The 18,300-nt window shown below is 42.8% G+C and overlaps 1 protein-coding gene and 1 long non-coding RNA gene across 2 annotated transcripts; both read left to right on the plus strand.

The window, feature by feature from the left end:
* Positions 1-9,638: 9,638 nt before the first annotated feature.
* ARL14EPL (ARF like GTPase 14 effector protein like) lies at positions 9,639-11,957 on the plus strand. The gene is made up of 3 exons (XM_075079376.1): positions 9,639-9,749; positions 11,162-11,301; positions 11,667-11,957. Exons 1-3 carry the CDS (start codon positions 9,639-9,641, stop codon positions 11,887-11,889), a joined length of 474 nt encoding a protein of 157 aa, XP_074935477.1. The 3' UTR covers positions 11,890-11,957.
* Positions 11,958-12,701: 744 nt separating this feature from the next.
* LOC142050397 (uncharacterized) lies at positions 12,702-18,294 on the plus strand. The gene is made up of 3 exons (XR_012658013.1): positions 12,702-12,843; positions 13,904-14,079; positions 17,479-18,294. It is a non-coding gene; the product is annotated as an uncharacterized LOC142050397 (long non-coding RNA).
* The last annotated feature ends 6 nt before the right edge of the window (positions 18,295-18,300 follow it).

Below are 18,300 nucleotides of genomic sequence, written 5' to 3' on the forward strand. Positions count from 1 at the left end.
ACATAAACTTCAGAATGGCTTCAGAGCCGTAGGGATGAAAGGACTAAAGAAACCTCAAATTTTAATTGCAAAAAATGAATGCCTTGTCATTCAAACTTTATTTTTCCTCAGCAGATCTATACTTCATGTGTCTATATTCACATTTGTGTTTGATTAGGAATGTGCTTTTGAAGACACCCTCCCAGTTGTTTCTGTTTAGCGTGCTTCAACCCCCAGGACAGTCTTGGAATGTGTAAGCTGGATTCTTTTTGGATTAAATTTATCTAGGACATGATGAGCTCTGGGTGTGCAACTGATAGACACCACCACCTGACAGTCATTTCATCCATGGCACTAGAGTGCAACTAGTCTAAACTAATGCCTCTGGAACATCACCAAGTGTCTTATGACACTGAGCTGCTCGCTGATGTAGACATAGGGTTAATCGTCTTGCCTCCGTAGCATTTTGGAGGTGACAGACAGAATTCAGTCCATCAGTATTAGCAAACCATATTAGCTTGTGGTTGAAGAAGTATGGGATGCTGAGTCCATGCAATTTATTTGTGGGGCAATGGTATTATGACAAAATTAGTGTACTGGTGCTCATTTTAACATAGAACACAGTGTTATGGGGGAATGCAGGAAACCCAAGAAGTTAGAGTACTGCACTATGAGAAGACAAGGAATAAATCCCAGACTTGTTAATACAAAGAATTTTCACTGGCACCCTCCAAATACATTTAAGGAAAACAATGCCATGTTGGCTTCAGTGAATCTCCTCTGCTTCCCATGGCTGCAAAGAAAAACTGTAACTATTTTGAGACTACTTGAGGATCCCTTCAGATCCCTTCAGTGTATGGGAATTGTACAGCCAGGTTTGTGCTGGAATCGTCTGACATCTTTAGCATTTCATCCAGTTAAGGGTTGTGCCAAAGAAAATGGTGTGCATTTTTTACAGTATTCATCAAGCTGATTCAGAAAGCAGAGGAAGTCATCGAGGCTATGATGGGTTAGAGGAGTTTTGTTTCAGCATTTCATGTGACTCCCACTAGTTAATCACTGGCTCTGAATGCCTCACTGGATGGGCTAAGCAAAGCTCAGGAAAGTAATTTTTGCAGGATTTATGGACTAGACTTCCCATACCATTTAACCTCTAAGCCCAGTAGGTCCAAAACATTTCATTCCAACCCTGAGTGACCACTCTTCCTTATTATTCTTTGTTATCTTTTTCTTCTTTTTACTGAAGAAAAATCTTAATTAGAAATGCCAATATGTAAACAATTACTAAAACAATTTAAAATAAATGATTTTCAAATAATGGCTCCTGACTAATGTGTGACGTTCTGTATTGCAGAATATCAGCACAGCTTTCATGGCAGAGGCAAATGGTGAAAGTGACGGCTAGGCAAGCTGCCTGAGTAGGAGCAGATCTGAATCGCTCTTGCTTCCATGCATGCACACATTTGCACTTGGCAGCATGTAACATCGACAGCTGTACAATGGCAGTTCTTGCTGCTGTCGAGTACAAGTTGAGCACAGAGGTTTGGAGAGAGGCAAATGGGAGATGCAGCAAGGGAAGGAAAGGTGCACGGGAGGAATCCAGGGCAAGTTGAGAAAGCTGCTTTATTGCAAAGGGAGTTGGCGTGAAAGGAAGCTCATCGAAAATTAGTATGAGGACATGGATGGGACTTTAGGAAATGAGCTTTTACAGTACTTACACAGACTGTGTAGGTGTTATGTGGCATGTAATTGTGAAGATGTGGGGGTGAGAAGCAATTTCCAGTGGAAGGAGGTGTCATTGATATAGAGGATGCATTTAGTGGGCCCTGAGGGAAAAAAAAATGTAGATATGATGGGAAAGACCAGCTATTTGCCTTAATTCCTGTTCTCTGCCCTGAGAGTGTGGAAGTCAAAAAGTTACTCTTGTTCTGCCCTTACAACATGCCTGTGTGACAGGGCAGGAGACTTGGGAGCTGGCAAGGATGGGGAAGAGATTGTGCAGTGGAAGGAGTGAGGGAGAATTAAGACCTGCAAGAATAAATGGGAAGGGAAGATGAAAAGAGGTGAGAGGACCAGGGGTCCAGAGAGGAGACAGGATAAGAAAGCAAGCGAGGGAAGCTGCAGGAGCAAGGGAAGATCCAAGGGTAATGAGGAGAATGGACTAAAGAGGGAGAAGTTCAGGTTCCTCTTGAGTGCACTGCTTGCCCTGCTTCCTTTCCCCAAAGAAACTTGACCTGAGGTATTTTGAAGGATTTTGTTGTATTCTTCTGGATCTTGTGTTGTTCATCCAGAACAGGGCCGATATGTCCTCAGGTATGTCCCTGCCCCAGCATCTGGTCATCTGCAGTTCCTCTCCAGTGTCCTTGCTCTAGCATAAGTTGCCCAAAGGCCACAGTCGCCTTGGAGGCATCCTTCCTCTGGGATCAAGCACTTTCTCCCAAATGTGCATCTCCAGCTGTGTCCTCAACATCTTCTATATGTCTCTTCCAGTTTGTTTCTTCCATTTTCTCCTACCTCCCTACTGCTCTTTCTTAAAATATGTTCGAGCAGTGATGCCACGTATTCCAGACTGGCTGCTATTTTGGTGTGTGATGGGCTGTTTTTGTTCATTTCTGAGGTGGCTGGAGGCAGTTGTTAGGGCACAGGGCAGTTCCTGCCCACCAGCAGCCCCTACTGCGAATACCCTGACAGTGCTAATCAATACAGTCCCATAGCTTCAGTTGCAACCACCATCACCAGCTGCCCCACAGCACACAACTTCCAGCTTTCCTCTAAATGCCAGGGCTGGCACTAAGAAATCCTGTGTTGCCACTTGTCCCCCTGCTGCCATGCACTCTCCCTGCCAGTTTCTCATGACTGTGAGCCAAGCTGTTCCCAGTAGGAAAAAAGACTTCAGAACCATTTAAGTCAAAGTCCAAGAGCACCAGCCAACTGCTGCTCTGCACCTCCAGACCCAGCAGCTCTGCCACCCCGCTCTGCCTGCACCTCCTTTCCTCCCTGGCACCCTGAGGAATCTCCCAGGCTGGTGAGGAGAAAGCAGCCCATTATGGGGCCTGGGTGGCCAAGGTGTAAGTCCCCCGTGCCACCTGGCTGCATAGATTGCATGCACAGATGGGGCAGGTGGAGCAGCCTGCTCCTTTCAGCGCTGTTGCAAGCCCCAGAAGGGTGGGTATGTGGTAGGGGAAAGGGGATGGGGGCTAAATCTCCATGAACGCGCGGTGATGTGGCCTCATCACACTCATGTTGTGCAATGCCTCACAGAGGACAAAAGCAGCTGTCACCTCTGCATCCCCTGGCCCAGAGGTCCAAGGCATCCTCCGGAGCTGTGTGTGATGGATGGACCCAACTCCTTGACCAAACTAGTGGCAGTTTGGTTCAAGCCCCAACAGCAAAGGCCTAGGCTTTCAATAGACCCACGGTTGCTGCTACCCCTGGTGATGGTTCTTTAAGCAGTCAAAATCTCTGCTGCGACAGAGGTGGCTGTGGTCTTCTGGGGGCCTTTGTCATTCTTTGTGATGGAATGTTTGAGGCAAGGACCTGAGTAAGGCTGACCTCGGCAGGCTGCGGCGTGCCCATCCTGATGCTCTCCCACTCCTCAACAGAACGTGGGGAGAAAATGAGGTGAAAAATTCAGCTCATGGGTTGAGATAAAGACAGGGAGATCGCTTACCAGCTACCATCATGGGCAAAATGGACTTGACTTTGGGACATTAAAGTGATTTACTGCCACTTAAAACAGAACTGTGTAGTGAGAAACACCAAAAATTAATCCACCACCTTCCTCCTCCACAGGGGCTGCAGGGGAATGCCTGTTCCAGCGCGTGCAGCGCCTCGTTCGCCACCTGCCTCACTGACCTTGGGGCCTGCACTGCTGATTTTCACTTTGTGCTTTTTTTCCTGTCACCCCTCTGCTCGCCTGGCATTTTTGCCCACTCTCACCTTCCCCAGAGGTGCTGCCAGCTTGGCTGAGGTGCTCAGCTGTGTCCTGCAGCTGACGGAGACCGTCATGACCAGCACAGAGCTGTCCCCGGCCTCTGCCCGCAGAGCTTGGCACAGCTCACACTGCCAGCACCAGGCCACAGCTGGTACAGAGGGGGTGAGAACGCTTGAAGAGGGAATGTGTTATAACCTTTATGCGACAGCAGGGACAGAGAGGGAGGAATAGCAAGGAAGGCGAGTGTGGGAGGTAAGGGGCAGCAGCCACCCATGAGTGGAGGAGGAGGAGAGGGGAGACGGGGACCTTGCCTGTGGGACGCCCAGCTCCTGGCACTAACACCGAGCCCTTGAGGGTGTGGGGAGGTGTGATCAAACCCTGCTGCGGAGGCAGCCTTCCTGAAACCGCCACATCTCTGGATTTAGGCTTAGTAACAAAGCGGTGGATAGGAGGAAGTAGCTGCTTTTGCTGCTTCTCTTTTGCTCATGTGGAAGACATGGCGGTAAGTCAGGCATGGGGTGGTCTGTCAGCAGCTGGAGTGCAGATGAGACTTGCCCGTGCTGGGCTGGTTGACAGGCAGGATTTACAGTCTTCTCTGGAGAAAGGTGTTTTGTTCTCCCCTTGTGCCTGACACAAGCCTTTCACAGCCTCTTGTCCATGGCATCTTGGCCACTAAAATAATCTCTCTCCCTTTCATGTGCTTTCTCCCCGTCAGTTCCATGCCACCCCCCGCCCCCCCCAACGTCACTTGCTGATTTGAACGTCTAGAAAAAACAGGAGGCAGAACCACCTGATAAACCTGGCAGTTTGGAAAAAATGAGGATGGGGGGGATGAGGAGGAGGGGGGAATGAATTATAAAATGGGAGGAACACCACTAAGACCTCAATCTGTGTTAATCTTTTAACAATGAAATCATAGAGCCCCAAGCAACTGTTTCCCAGTGGGATAAGGACATTACAGATTAATTTCTAACACTGAAAAATGTGTTGGTTTTTTTTTTTCTCTTCAGCTGCCCCATTTGTACCGGCTGCAGGATGCTACTGAGCACACTGTGCAGCAGAGTGCACTAAGGTGTACAAGGAGCAATCAGCTTGACGTTGGATAATGGCCAGGACGCTTAAAAGAAATTTAATTAATCTGTAACCATTTCTCTGCTTTTCTTTCTCCTCTCCCCCAGCACCTACAAATAGTAGGGACATTTGTATCATATCTCTTGAGGCATATTTACAGTCACCTGCTCGTGGTGGGGAAGACTTGTCCCTGCAGGAGCCATTAGGTGTTTCACCACCAGAATCAATGTCTCAGTCACCTAAGATTTTAATCTACATATACATCCTCACTTATTCGTAGCTTAACACCCACTGAGAAAAAACTGTTCTGAGTAAATTGCAGGCTGCATGTTATCACATATGCTGTGATAAACAAATACCATAACTAATGCACAAACAATTCAGAAAAAGTTCAGATTCAGGTGTATAAGTATTAGCAAAATGGAAGTAAAGGATATATTAAGTGTAAGGTAGTTTAATTATAAACTTTGTATTTATAGAGTTTATGTTCCTTTTTTCTTCATTATGTAGAATATGGAGAAACTAGAAGAACATTGGAAAAAATATAGGAGAACAAAATAGGTTGCAGGATTTTTTGTGGCTTGCTCTTTTATGAGTGGAGACTGTGATTTTTTTTTCTCTTGAGGGATTTCTGTTTTATTTTTGATGAAAAACAGTTTGTGGAACAAAATGAAGCTATTTGTAGCAGCACTTAAATCGCTTCACTAAGGTCTGCTGCTGGAAAGGTACATCACCTTTTGGGTTTAAAAGTGTTTGGAGGGAAAGAAAATAGTATGGTAAATAATAAATTTACTTGCCCTCAGACTGGGTTGTGAAATACCTCAGAGAATTAATGGATACAGCTGACGAAGATAAAAAGACACATTAGTCTATTTGTATAAGCACAGCAGGAGAATTTATAAGACTTGACAGGGAAGAGTAATGAAACCCATAAGTGATTGTGGCATGCTGGAAATTGGCATCTGGAGGTATCAGGAGGTGCCTGAGTTGTCTCCACTAGTGCAACAAACTCCTGAAATACAGCAAGCTGAACCGTGAGGTTGCACTGCCGCTTTAGCTACTGGAGAGCATGTTTATTTGATGACTTTTGACTGTTGGAGATGGTGAACAGAATCCAGAAAGTTTTGTCTAAAGTGGTAAAATATTCTTTTACTACATCCATGTCCTAAAAAAATTTCTCAATTTTTGTAAAAGGCAGTAGTTATTACAGTTTTGTTTACTTACCTTTAAGAAAAAAAAGCTCTAAGAAATACTTTTGATCTGTGAACATGCCACAGATGCAAGTAATAAATGAGGACTCTCATCCTAGTTTATATAATTTCTCTATTTCTACTCTTCGTGCTAAGTACTATTTAAAAGCCATAATTAATGAGGCAGAAAGTGTGAGGTCCTTTAAGACAGTTACCTGGCACTGCCTACAGCCTGCTTCTCTGGGGAGCCCTATTTTTGTTATTTGTCTTCTGTTTCAGTCACTCTGGGGCTGATATCATACTTCCACTATCAGAGGAATTGTGCAGCGGTAAACCTACACTGTGCTGTACTTCCTTTGGCAAGTACAATTTAAAATTCTGGAGAACCTCCTTTCTCTCTTGCTGTCTGCTCTGAAATGAACATATGCCCTTCAGAACTGCAGGTTTGCCGAAGGTAAGTCTGGCAGATATCTTCTGCCTATTGCATGACAACCAGAAGATGGACATGATTTAATAATTGTCTCTTAAGAGTTCAGCTAGAGGACCATCACTTCCAGATATGGCAGGAAGTCTCTGAGTTTGGAGGGAAAACTCATGAGGATTTGTTCTATTTTAGTGGCAGAGGGTGGGATTTGTTCCTCCAGGCTCCTGTCATAGAAAGGGCCATTGCTCTGTCACCATGTTTATCAGTCCTCTGGGAAACCAGCTGAGTTACAAAAGAAAAAAAACCTATTTCTTCATCTGGGCTGTGTTTCCTGGCTGTCTTCTGAACACACGTGCCCATCTGGGGCTCTGAGAGAAGGCACTGACTAGTTGGTAAGTAGCCTTTCCACATCATTATGGCTCAGTCCATAGTTGGCCCCAAGGAAGATTAATTTATTTTCATTCTTAATTTGGCTGGCACCAGATGTCCTATAGAGTTTTCAAGACGCGTACTTGAATGTGCCACAAACCTGACTGCTGTTTTCTGACACCACAGATGTCTCTGCAGAACTAGGCTATGAGGAACATGGGACTACTGCAGTGGGTCAGTCTGATCCATGTGGGCAGAGGGGGATTAAAGCCATAGGGACAGCATCTTGCCTTGCCCTGGTGAAGGTGATGAACATGCTTACAGATCTCAGCCAGAAAGTGTCCAATGGCATGAAGAACTACAACTTGAAAAAAAAAAGTGCATTCACTCTGGCATGCCCTGCATAGATATTAGCTTTAGGCAGCTGAGGTCAAGCAGCCTGAAGTATCTGGAATGCCAGTCACCATGTTTCACACCATCTGAAATATTTATCAGTGCAATCTGCAAGGATCATAAACAGTCTCCCTCAATCCCCTATCCCCCTTCAGAACATGCTATGGAGGATAATCAGTCCTGTAAGTGTCACCAATTTCTGAATCTTGCAGTTTCCTAGTCACACTCTGCCTCATTTTTTTTAGTATCTTTCCTGGATATTAAAATTTAACACTTTATCTTTACAATATGTATGGAGACAGAAATGTGCTACATTTTCTGTGCAGGATATTTCCAGTGACGTGCAAGGGCATTTGAAACACGTGTTTGGAACAAGATGCTTGTTCCTTTTTCTGCTGGTATTTAAGAAGTGGCTTCTGATTTTGGGTGTTTGGCTCCAGATAACTGCTAGGACCTAGTTTCCAAAGGAGTCAAATTACATACACCACCAGAGGACAGATGGGAATTCTGCATGCTTACACTGGTAGCTGCTGATGGCTGTTCTGCTCCTGAACCCCACACCCAGTAACAAAACAGGCACGAATGATACCCTGCATACTCATAAAGTGCTTTAACAATGCTGGATGCATAGCTGGACAAAAGAGGAGACGTAGGAAGCAAACCCTTAGCAGGACTCCAACTTGAGTGCAAATGAAAAGCAATACTCACTTCCTCTGGAGCAGTGGCCTTCATTCTTCTTTTATTTGTGTGTCCCTAGCAGATTTCCAGTAGGAAAGCAGGCTCCCTCATACAGCAAATATTAATTCCTGGTAATAGCTTTCCTTTTCTAATCCTAAGAAGATACTCAAATCGCAGGACTAAAACTGTTGCTGTACAGCATCCTGTTGTGAACAGTGTCACAGTCTCAGTCATTCTTCAGGCCACCGAAGAGAAGAAAGGGAAACCCTCTCCTAAACAGGCTGAGGGCTGCTCTTTTCACATCTCAAAAAAGCGTTCCCTCCTATTACTACAAGGTCTCTTCCTTTGCATTACTATTCCCACTTTGTCACCCTGCGGGGAGGGGCTGCAACAGAGGGAACTAAAGGCCTGGACTCCTCTCTTGCTTGTCTCAGGGAGGTGCAGGCCCTTTAGCAGCGGTGAAATGAAGATCTTCTCTGGGACAGGGTTTGGGAAACGATCCTAAAGTGCCGGGTAACCTGGCAGAGACCACTACACTCCCTTTCAGCGGCAATGGGAGAGACTGGGCAGCATGTGTGGAAGGGCTGGAAGAACTCCAAAATAGCTTAAGTACTTCTGGTCGTGTTTGGGGTCAAAGTCTGCGGCACTGGAACTTCATATATTGCATATAAATTTTTAACTAAGTAGCTTCACAAGACAGGTAAGAAGAAGTAGATAACATATACCCTGAACAGTTGCCCCACCATTTCTGTGTGATGGGGGAGAGGTGGCGGGTAGCATTTGTAAGACAGACTCACAGAACCCGTAGTCCCCCCTGGGTGCTTTGTTAGCAGAGTGAGTGATACACTTCTTTCCTATTAAACCCAGAAGTTACACATTCTATTTATACGCAAAATCTTTTGCAAAGCTAAGGACTGAGATTTAAAAGCCAAGAAGTTTACTTTCGGTCCGTTGGTTGAAGTCTTCAGGAAGAAAACTGCGAATCTGCAGGGAACAGTCTAGCCGGTACGGACACAGCCGTGGCACACGCTTTGGGCGTCTATGAGTACCGCCAGACACTGTGCCCAGGCCCCCCGCGGCCAGCCACCGCCCCCCGCGGCCGCCCTGTTTTGGGGCCTCGCAAGGGGTGCCGCAGCTAGGTCACCAGTGCCACCTGCTGGTGGGCGCAGTGACTGCTGCTGCGCCCTGCCGTCCCCACGGCCACGGCGCGCCGCCGCCCGCTGTTGGGTGGTGCCTGCGAACGCCGCTTCTCGCCCTGACATTACGGGTGACAGTGCGGTGAGGCGGTGTCAGTAACAGGTTCAGAGGTGACAGCGTTTCTTTCAGTTTCTGTGTTATTTAAACGCTAGACATTTTCTGGTGTTTGCTTAACGAATAATAGCGTGGCGTTGGTGATACAGCTTTTGTTAGTCACATTATTTTACTACAGTTTTAAAATTGAGGCCGATACTGAACCACATTTTGTTCTGCGTTTTCTGTTGGTCAAGAATACATAAAAGCCTAGTATGGATATCACCAGCTGACCTTAGAAGACTCTGGTTCTCATACTTCTGTAAATGTCTAACACATATGTATGCATGTATTTAACAAGAGTGGTGAAATGAACGATCGTGTGGCAGAAAACTGCATGGAAAGCAATTCTGCCCAGGACACATCTTCAGAAGGAAAAGTCTCTCCTGCTAAGGACTGCTCAGTAGAGCCAAAACAATCAGTATGACTTCTCCAGTACCATTTTATTATCAAGACACTTACCATTGCCTTCAAGTTACAGCATAACTACAAAAATAAAAAGCTGGAGTCAATAGGGAAATATCAGTAATGACAACAGTGAAATGAGCCAAGTTTGCATTGCAGTCACTTAGAAGGATAAGAACACTTCTGAGCTCAAATGGAATAGTAAGTAGGCAAGTTGAGTACTCTAGAGAAGAGAGTGCTCTTAGAGGGAGTTCTACCTCTAAAGCTTATTGTTTCCAACTTGAAATTGGATGATATATGATTATAGACAATGATGATGCTGAAGTGTATTTTCTGCACTTAAAATCTACCCCAGACTCAAAAGCAGAAATGTCTGAATAATGCAGATGCATGAGATTGCCCTATATGTTTTCAGAAGGATGCACAGCATCAACCACTTTGTTGTAAGTAAGTGCACTTAAGTGCATGGATAGTTCTAAATCCCTCTACCAGCAGATTGGACTGAACTGCCACTGCTTTCCCCGTGAGAAGCAATGAAGGCACTCATTTGTTTGTGAAAAATCACTATGGACTCTGAAAGGAATGACAACCTCCATGGAAGCTGAGGGGTGGCAAGCCAGCTCCATTTACCTAAGAGAAGAATATATAAATTTGTATGTACATTTCTGCCTTTGCATAATGAATGACAAGTGTATATTCAATGTCCACAGTCATTGTCCAAAGAGAAATCGTTTGACACAATGCCCAAGTTTGTTTGCTTTGGCTTTAGGCGTGACTGTCAACATACATGGGCTACGTGGAATGGCAATACACGGAGTGGATGTTTTAACCTCCAAAACTGTTCAGCAGTTTTAGCTAATTGCAAACATGAATGCCATAAAATAGGCAAGAAAATGCTCCCCCCCATTTCTCAAAAATTGTGCTCAGTTTAGCATCTTTATTTTTGTCTGTGCTTTTTTCATACTCCTCACTTGTGCAAATGCTTCTTTCCTGCACCAGTTGCTCCTTCAGACATTTCTCTTGCTCCCACATTGGACAAAGATGAGTCCTTAGCATCAGAGGGAACAATAAAGACAAGGGTGAATCCAGCTGAGACGCTTATAATCACAGTACTTGTTTTTACATTATGGATGAAGTTGCAGAAAAAAAATAGATGATTCTACCTCCCACAAGACAACTTCCAAACTCCATGCCACCGTACCAGAGTCATGTATTCAGAGTCATAGTTGTTCCCTCTCCTGTCAGGATGCACAGCCGGTCAAAGGAATAATCAATTAACAGTTAGACGTGCAAACATTTTAAACAATGTGATCTTAATTTAGGTCAAGTTTTGCTTTGTTTCCATTGAAAGCAAGTGAGGACATTTGGTAGCTAATAAGTATCTGTTCCAATTGCACTAACTATATACTTTCTGTTGTTTATTTATAGGAGCAAATCGAGAAACAATTAAAAAGCTTAGCCTTTCAAAATCCAGGACCTCAGGTAGCTGACTTCAATCCTAAAACCAGAGAGCAGAAAAAGAAAGCGTGCATGTCACAGATGAAACAAGAAATTTGTAATAATCCCAAGTAAGATGTGTTAATTTATTATATATTTTACATTTAAAAATGGCTGGTGTACTGCTTATTGAATATAAATGAAACTAATAAAAGCATTAATGTTTTGCAGAGAGATTTCTTGTTACACATGAAAGCTGTGCTGGGAAAACAAGCTTCTGTGTGACAACAGAATTTTGATTTACTTCTTTGGCACACTTCCATTTTTAATAGCAGTGGCTGTTGCAATTGGGATATAATGCTGGTATTTCATTATGTTGTGAGGTTGTTAAAGAGGAAATATTTGTTCCTGGACAGATGTTTTTCACATTTGTTTGATTCAGTCTTTAAACGTGTTGAAGCATTCTCTGAGAATCACTTTTTCTTCTCTTTCGCAGAATTACAAAGAAGTACGACAAACAGGGCAGGCTGCTTTGTAATAATATTGATTTGTGTGACTGCCTGCAAAAGAACTGCCTGGGTTGCTTCTATCCTTGCCCCAAATGCAGTTCAAAGAAATGTAGACCAAAATGTCGCTGCAATAGGAAATGGATTTATGAATCAATTCAGACTGAAAGTGGGAATGTGATCAGCGTGTTGCCATTTTCTGTCCCTGACTGATTTTGTTGTGAAAGTTTTTGCACCTGAGCAAAGTTGTTCTTTCTTCACATTTTATTAAAGTAAATCTTGGCTTGCTACCTACCTTGCTGCCTACCTAGCAGACTTTAACCTTTCCCTTTAAGTATGTATTTAATTCTTCCTCATCCTTGTGAGCTTCACTGAGGCATCCAGTCAGTCCTCTCTAAATCTTGACTTTCTAAAACTGAAGGTGTCTGGACTGCTGTTGGAAGACTATTTTCTTACCCTGGGAAGCTGAACCACCGTACTTGTAATGAGTTTTTTCTTGCTGATTTCTCTGCTTATTCATTTACTCAGATATGTGACGCAGCTCGCTCTTTTGTGAGTGCTTGTCCAAGTGTCTTTTCCTTCCGATGCAGTCATGTCTTGTGAGGTTGAGGCAGGCGCCATTTGAGATAACACTGTTCTTTGAAGCTAGGTCACCACTTTTCATGTCCCTCCGTACATAGATCAGAGGAGAGTGGAAACAACTCTGCAATTCTTTCTTGCTGCCCAGGCTGCAAGACTGAAACCAACACATTTAGTGAGCATTTTTGGTTTTTTTATTACAGCATATAGCACTCTCAACGTTTATTAGTCATTAATTATATAGCTAGAGGTAAACACGTTGTAGAAGTCACTTTCTACTCACATAGAATCCAGTACATAGCATTAGTAGCAAGGCTTGCTAAAGCCTTAGGCCGCAAACTGTGAACTTTCACCTAGATGCACTGACCGTAAACTGAACTTCTACTTAGCTAGAGGAAGCAAGCCCCCAAAACTGTGCAAACCAGACAGATAAGGTAGCCACCAACATCAGCAGAAGCTGCATCCATTAAGATAAGAAAAGGAATGTCCTGCTTGGACAGTAAAGGATCCTGTAGGGAACAAGAAGACCCCAGACCCAAATATTGCTATTGGACTGAACCATCGTGTGACGAGAGGGGAACTTAGATCGTAAGTGTATAATTGCCCAGGGATTTCTTTGTTTGGGATCCCTCTCTGGAGGCACCCAGCTCAAGCTGTTCTTTACTGATGCACCACTCGATAAATTTGTCTGGCATATGCCATGTCCGGACTCTGCTTCAGGGAAACCTAGGATCGAGCCTGAGGGGACAGAAAGTGCCCAAGAATGAGTGTGCGTGAGTGAGGAGTCAAAAAGGGGCACCTGTTGGCTCAGTGGAGCTGCCTGCTGTGAAGGGGCTCTGGTCCTAGCAGTTAAAGTCTTGGGTGGTGTGTGTTCGACTCCCTGAATGGTGTGTGAATGCTTGGGCTGAGGCTTATTCTTTAAGAAACAGATTGGATATTTTTGCCTCTGGACAGAAAAGTCTCTTCCCAGGAGTTTCCTTTTTATGCAAGTCATGACAGATTTCAAACACCATAACAGACACTCAGTCTTCTTAAGAGGTAGGTGTTCTTATTCATGATTGGCACTCACACTCTCTTTGAGGAGTAAGGGTCCCCCTGGTTCTTGAAGTGGGAAAGGCTGTAGATTGCCACAGGTGATATCTAGGAGTGTGCTGCTACTGGGGGAATCACTCCTTGGGCCCAGTGCTTGCTGGTTTTGAGATAGACTCTCCCAACTTTGAATGTGGCACCACTTTTCTCCCCTACAAGAGGCTATTCTCTGTAGACAAAGACCTCCTGCTCCAAGGCAGAGACATCTTCCAGTAGAAGAAACTTCCTGGAACAGATCCCAAGAATACCTTAACTCCACAATCTCCTTCTGACTTGATACCTTGGAAATATTTGTTGCTCCTCTCAATTCAATCTCAGTACTTAAACTTGTAGCATAAAACCACCCAGGACCAAAAGGCTTCACTGGAATATTTGCTATGGTGGTTAAAACTCTCTGTTTGGTAGTTGGATTTGGTTCTGTTCTCTCATATACCTCACCAGTCCCAAAGTATCCTTTGACCTGTGCCTGGAGTCCAAACAGCCCACATCATCTCTGTGCTTTGTTTCTTAGGGGGCGAAAATCCTGCCAATGTAGTCAGAGGTTGGTTTCTTGTTCCAGGTGTGCCTGGAGTCATTCTGGACTCTATTGAATAAGCAGCTCTTCAAGAAGATAAAGTTGGTTTACACAGACAGGAAGATGGCAGCCTTCCTTTGCAATCTCAAGATCTGAAATGGACAGGTTTGAATTAACTTCACTTTCTCTCCACTTAAAGGGGAAACCAGTGGATTCCTGTGGTAAGGCTACATGTTAAATTTTTGAGTAATGTGATTAAACCCAGGTTGGTGTAAGTCTTTAGAATCCCATTATTGAATTAATTGGTGTTACTTTGTGGTTTTTAATACGAATGGTGCCTCTGTCACAATCATAGCTAAACGCACAGTATGAGCGAACTGCATCGGAAACACACTCAGTGCAACCTTGGAAATATAGCACAAAACCTGAAAAAATTGAAGTGAGAGCCAAGATAAAGCGAATGAAATAAGCGGATGCTGCAGAGGCCATTCTGCTGTGGTTTGAGAATGACTCTTCATCGTCGCAATGATCCTGCTGACTTTTCCCCCCAATTCCAAATGAGCAGCTGACAGTGCATAAGGTTAATGCCTGCTAGGGCAGTTGTATATGGGGAGGGGGAAGAAAGAAAAAGACCAGTGCCACACATATGTTTATACTGATTGTGAAACTTAGTGGTAGATACATGTACATAAAAAGAACAGAATGCCTGTATCTGATAGTTTTTTTAGGCAATTACGTAATGCCGCACTGCATGACATTGTGGTCTTAAATAAAATCCTCTACCAGAAAAGGCAGAGAATGTTTCTTAATTGCTTATGAAATTGGCCATTCTCCAGATGACACTAGATCATCTTTTTACATTATGTCAGTCTAAATAGAATATGTTTTTCCCTATGGAATAAATTTGCTTTGGAAAACTAATGTTTAGAATAAAGGGAAGGAGATCAATGAACTGTTCTGTAAGGTCTATTGGTTCTTCTTCTCTCTCCCCCCTCTCTGCTCCCCTCCCTCCTGCCCACCCCACTGACGATTATGCAGGTTAAACAGTTTGTGATACTGTCAATTTACTTTGTCTGTCTTTCCTTGTCCACGTGGCTGCTTTGCTCATGGCTACCACTGATCCCACTGTGGCTTAAGGAAAGATGAAAGCACAGGTACATATTAAACTATAGCCTAGCTATGATACCATCTTTCAGTCTCTTGCCTAAAAATTGATTCAGTTTGTTTAATTTGAACTCATTGTGCCTTCCACTGTATTTCCCTTGCTTAAAATACATATCTGTTTGGAAGGAGATATTCACCGTCTGCTTTCTTAGACATTATTACTGCAAAAAAGTCTATCTCATGGAAATTAATGTGCTTCTGTATGATTTTTGTGTAGGTAAAGATGGTTCTTTCTCTGCGCTATGCACAGCATCTTGTTTGCCTTCACTGCACTCCATGAGACTTTAAGCCAGAAAGTTAGCCACTGAAGACACTTGTTATTTAACAATTTGTTCATACTTCTTGATATCAGAAGTTGTCACAGCTCTGAGGAAAAAAAGAACTCTACAGTGAATATTTGCCAGCCTCTGTGATTCATATAAACACAGAAAGGCATTAAAGAATTTGAACTCTTTTCCAGACAATTTTCATTATCCTTTTAATACCTCCTACAAGAGCGCAACTGAACTTTCTCTATACACATCCACACCAGAGTGGAATTCAGATTTGATTCTCTTCAGTGGGAAAAAACAGAAGAACTTGACTAAAGAAATATAGACTGGCACTTTCTGGATAAATATATAAATATGCCTTAGATAAATATTTGCATGAAAAGCATTACAGTTGCTGCAGCTCTACTGAGTTTCTTAGCCAGTGACAGGAACATTGACTGTAGCTTCCCCTTTGACACATTGCTCATGATCTTAAAACATTTTAAAAGGAATTATGCATGTTTCAGTGGACTATTTTGTTTGATACTATTCTATTTGGAAAACAGATATATCAAGTCTGAAACAACTGCAACTTTGAACACTAGTTAGGACATGATACTTGCATTTTACTAACCCTAATTTGTAATCTTGGCATGAAACACAGAAATATTTCCTGTCCTATGATTTGCAGAGAGCACTGCATCTTTCCTCCATTGGCCTGGCCCTGCAAAGTTCTGACCTGCTTCCACCTCCACTCAGGTGCAAGTGTATGAATGCTGGTCCCTTACAGGGTCATATCTGTTTGTGTTATAATGGAATAAGTCGAGGCCAGTTGTCCACAGCTGAATCTCCCGCATGGTCACAGATACCTTTGATTAAAGGAGTAGGCTATGCAGCCCTGATTTCCATTGTGAAGCACTGTGTCACCCAAATTATCCGACTTCCTTCACATGACTAGACGTAATAGCAAATGTTCGCATACAAGCACAAAAATAGCAAACAATAAACCAGCATACAGAACCAAAAAACTGAGTCCCCTGCCCTTATTCAAAGTCCCCTGCTCTTACTCCTTCTGAGCAGAATCCAAGTAGTCCTCATGATTTTGAGATTACTCATCCAGTGGAAGGCAAATAATGACACAGAAAGAACGGCAGATTGTTTCATAATGATAACAGTCACAGATGGCAACAGAGGAGTCTTTATTTCTGATAGATGTAATTTAACAAAAACATTTAAAACACACTTTACAAAAAACAATTACTTTTTCAAGAAATTTCAAAAGGTAAAAGGCACAATTACAAGGGTAAAAGGCACAATTCAATCCCTGCCACACAAATTTATAATTTGCTAACTTCAACTGCTTAAGCTGTTTGCAAGTTGCAAGTGAAAATTTATGTGAAACATTATTTTTAAGACAATTATTTATTCAATAGTGTCAGGGATATTGTACAAATCAGATCTTGGAGGAGTAGCAAGTGTTCCGTAATTCCTAACTTTACATCCTTTGCATGCTCTATATAATCAGTTTCACCTGAGAACCACAGAAGTATTTTAAAAAGTAGAGCCTAAATGAATTTTAACTGAAGGGCTGGGCAATAAGAAAAGGCTGTAAAACAAACTGTAATCAAATAACATGAAGGCTTGTTTGGTCTTTGTGAAAGAACAGAACACATAGTTCAATTTCTGGAAACATAAAGGAGGGGAGACTGAGCTTTTCAAGTCTGATGTAAGGCAGGAAGATTCCTAGCTTTCATTAGCAGCTAAATGCTGTGAAGTCTCAGTCACTGATGCCTAGGATTTTGTCATAGGATGTGAGCAGATTAATCCAAAAGTCTATTTGACGTCCACTTCCGTGTCTAAGTGGAATATTTGGAGTCAAAGTATGGGTAACGATTTGACTCAAGATATGTCTTAACTAGGTGGATTGTTAAGACAACCAGTAAAATACATTAAATTGTGTAATATCATTAGGTCCGCGAACAAAGCTATTATTCACATTGGAAAAATGGGTCATGGATGCAAGTACAAAACAATAAAAAAATGAATAGTTGGATGAGAAGTCACAATCTTTTATAGTTGTTTTTTGGGAACAGAGAAGGTACTAGGAAAAAAAATTATTTAATTGTGTACTTGACAGCATCTTGTCAGGTTAGCTTCATTATTTATTATTTCTAACCAGGTTCTCTCTTTCCTGTCCTTCTTCAGTGAGCCTTTGATCACAGAATAACACAGGGTGGAAGAAACCTCTCCAGGTCACAAGTCAAACCTCCTGTGCGAAGCAGGTCCAGCTGGAGCAGGTTGCTCAGGATCCTGTCCAGTTGCAGATGTTCACTGTTCTGACTATTAATTTTGAACATTCATTTGATGCAGCAAAGCATGAAAGAAAACACTTTAAAATAGGTCCATATGTTTATAAAAAAGGCAAACCTCGGTGGTGCATACAATACCTATATCAGCTGGAACTTTTAAAAATAAGTAAGCAATTGTCTAGACTTCCAGTTGCCCTTCCTCATTTTGATTGAACAAAGTTTATAAAATTCTGCTCTCCGGAAAGATTTCCTAGAACAAGAAGTTACATTATTTCAGTGTGGTGAAACGCTAATTTTTCTTTTCCAGCCAAATAAAATTTCTTGCAAGAATATTATCTTTTTCTGTTTTATAAGAGTATGGAAAAACAGATGAAATAGTTGAATGTAGTTATATTTCACCCCAGAACAACAGCTTGGAAAATGTAGCTGCCTTTTGTAACAGTGTCTGTGTGTCCAACTTCTGGTGAGAGGTATAATACAAATGTTTATGTCTCAGCCAGGAATTCTCTGCTTTAAAACTCCCATTGGACTATGGCCAGGTTTGGCACACTTTTTTCCTGAAGCTGATTTTAAACAGACATTATCTTTTCAAATAACCTGGCTGAAATCCTGGCACTATTGAAGCTAATGACTGAATTCCTCAACAGAGGCAAGATTTCAGCACATCCTTAAACCAGTTTATAAAACATTTCTTTACAGTACCTCTGAAATTTCCAGC

Source organism: Phalacrocorax aristotelis, chromosome Z, assembly GCF_949628215.1.
Source record: "Phalacrocorax aristotelis chromosome Z, bGulAri2.1, whole genome shotgun sequence".
Classification (NCBI taxonomy): Eukaryota; Metazoa; Chordata; class Aves; order Suliformes; family Phalacrocoracidae; genus Phalacrocorax; species Phalacrocorax aristotelis.

Bases quoted from the DNA above. Each gene is read 5' to 3' on its own strand.
- ARL14EPL (XM_075079376.1), top strand. From the start codon at position 9,639: ATGAACGATCGTGTGGCAGAAAACTGCATGGAAAGCAATTCTGCCCAG. The intron at 9,750-11,161 runs GTATGACTTCTC...GTTTATTTATAG, and splicing joins CAGTAGAGCCAAAACAATCA to GAGCAAATCGAGAAACAATT. The intron at 11,302-11,666 runs GTAAGATGTGTT...TCTCTTTCGCAG, and splicing joins GAAATTTGTAATAATCCCAA to AATTACAAAGAAGTACGACA.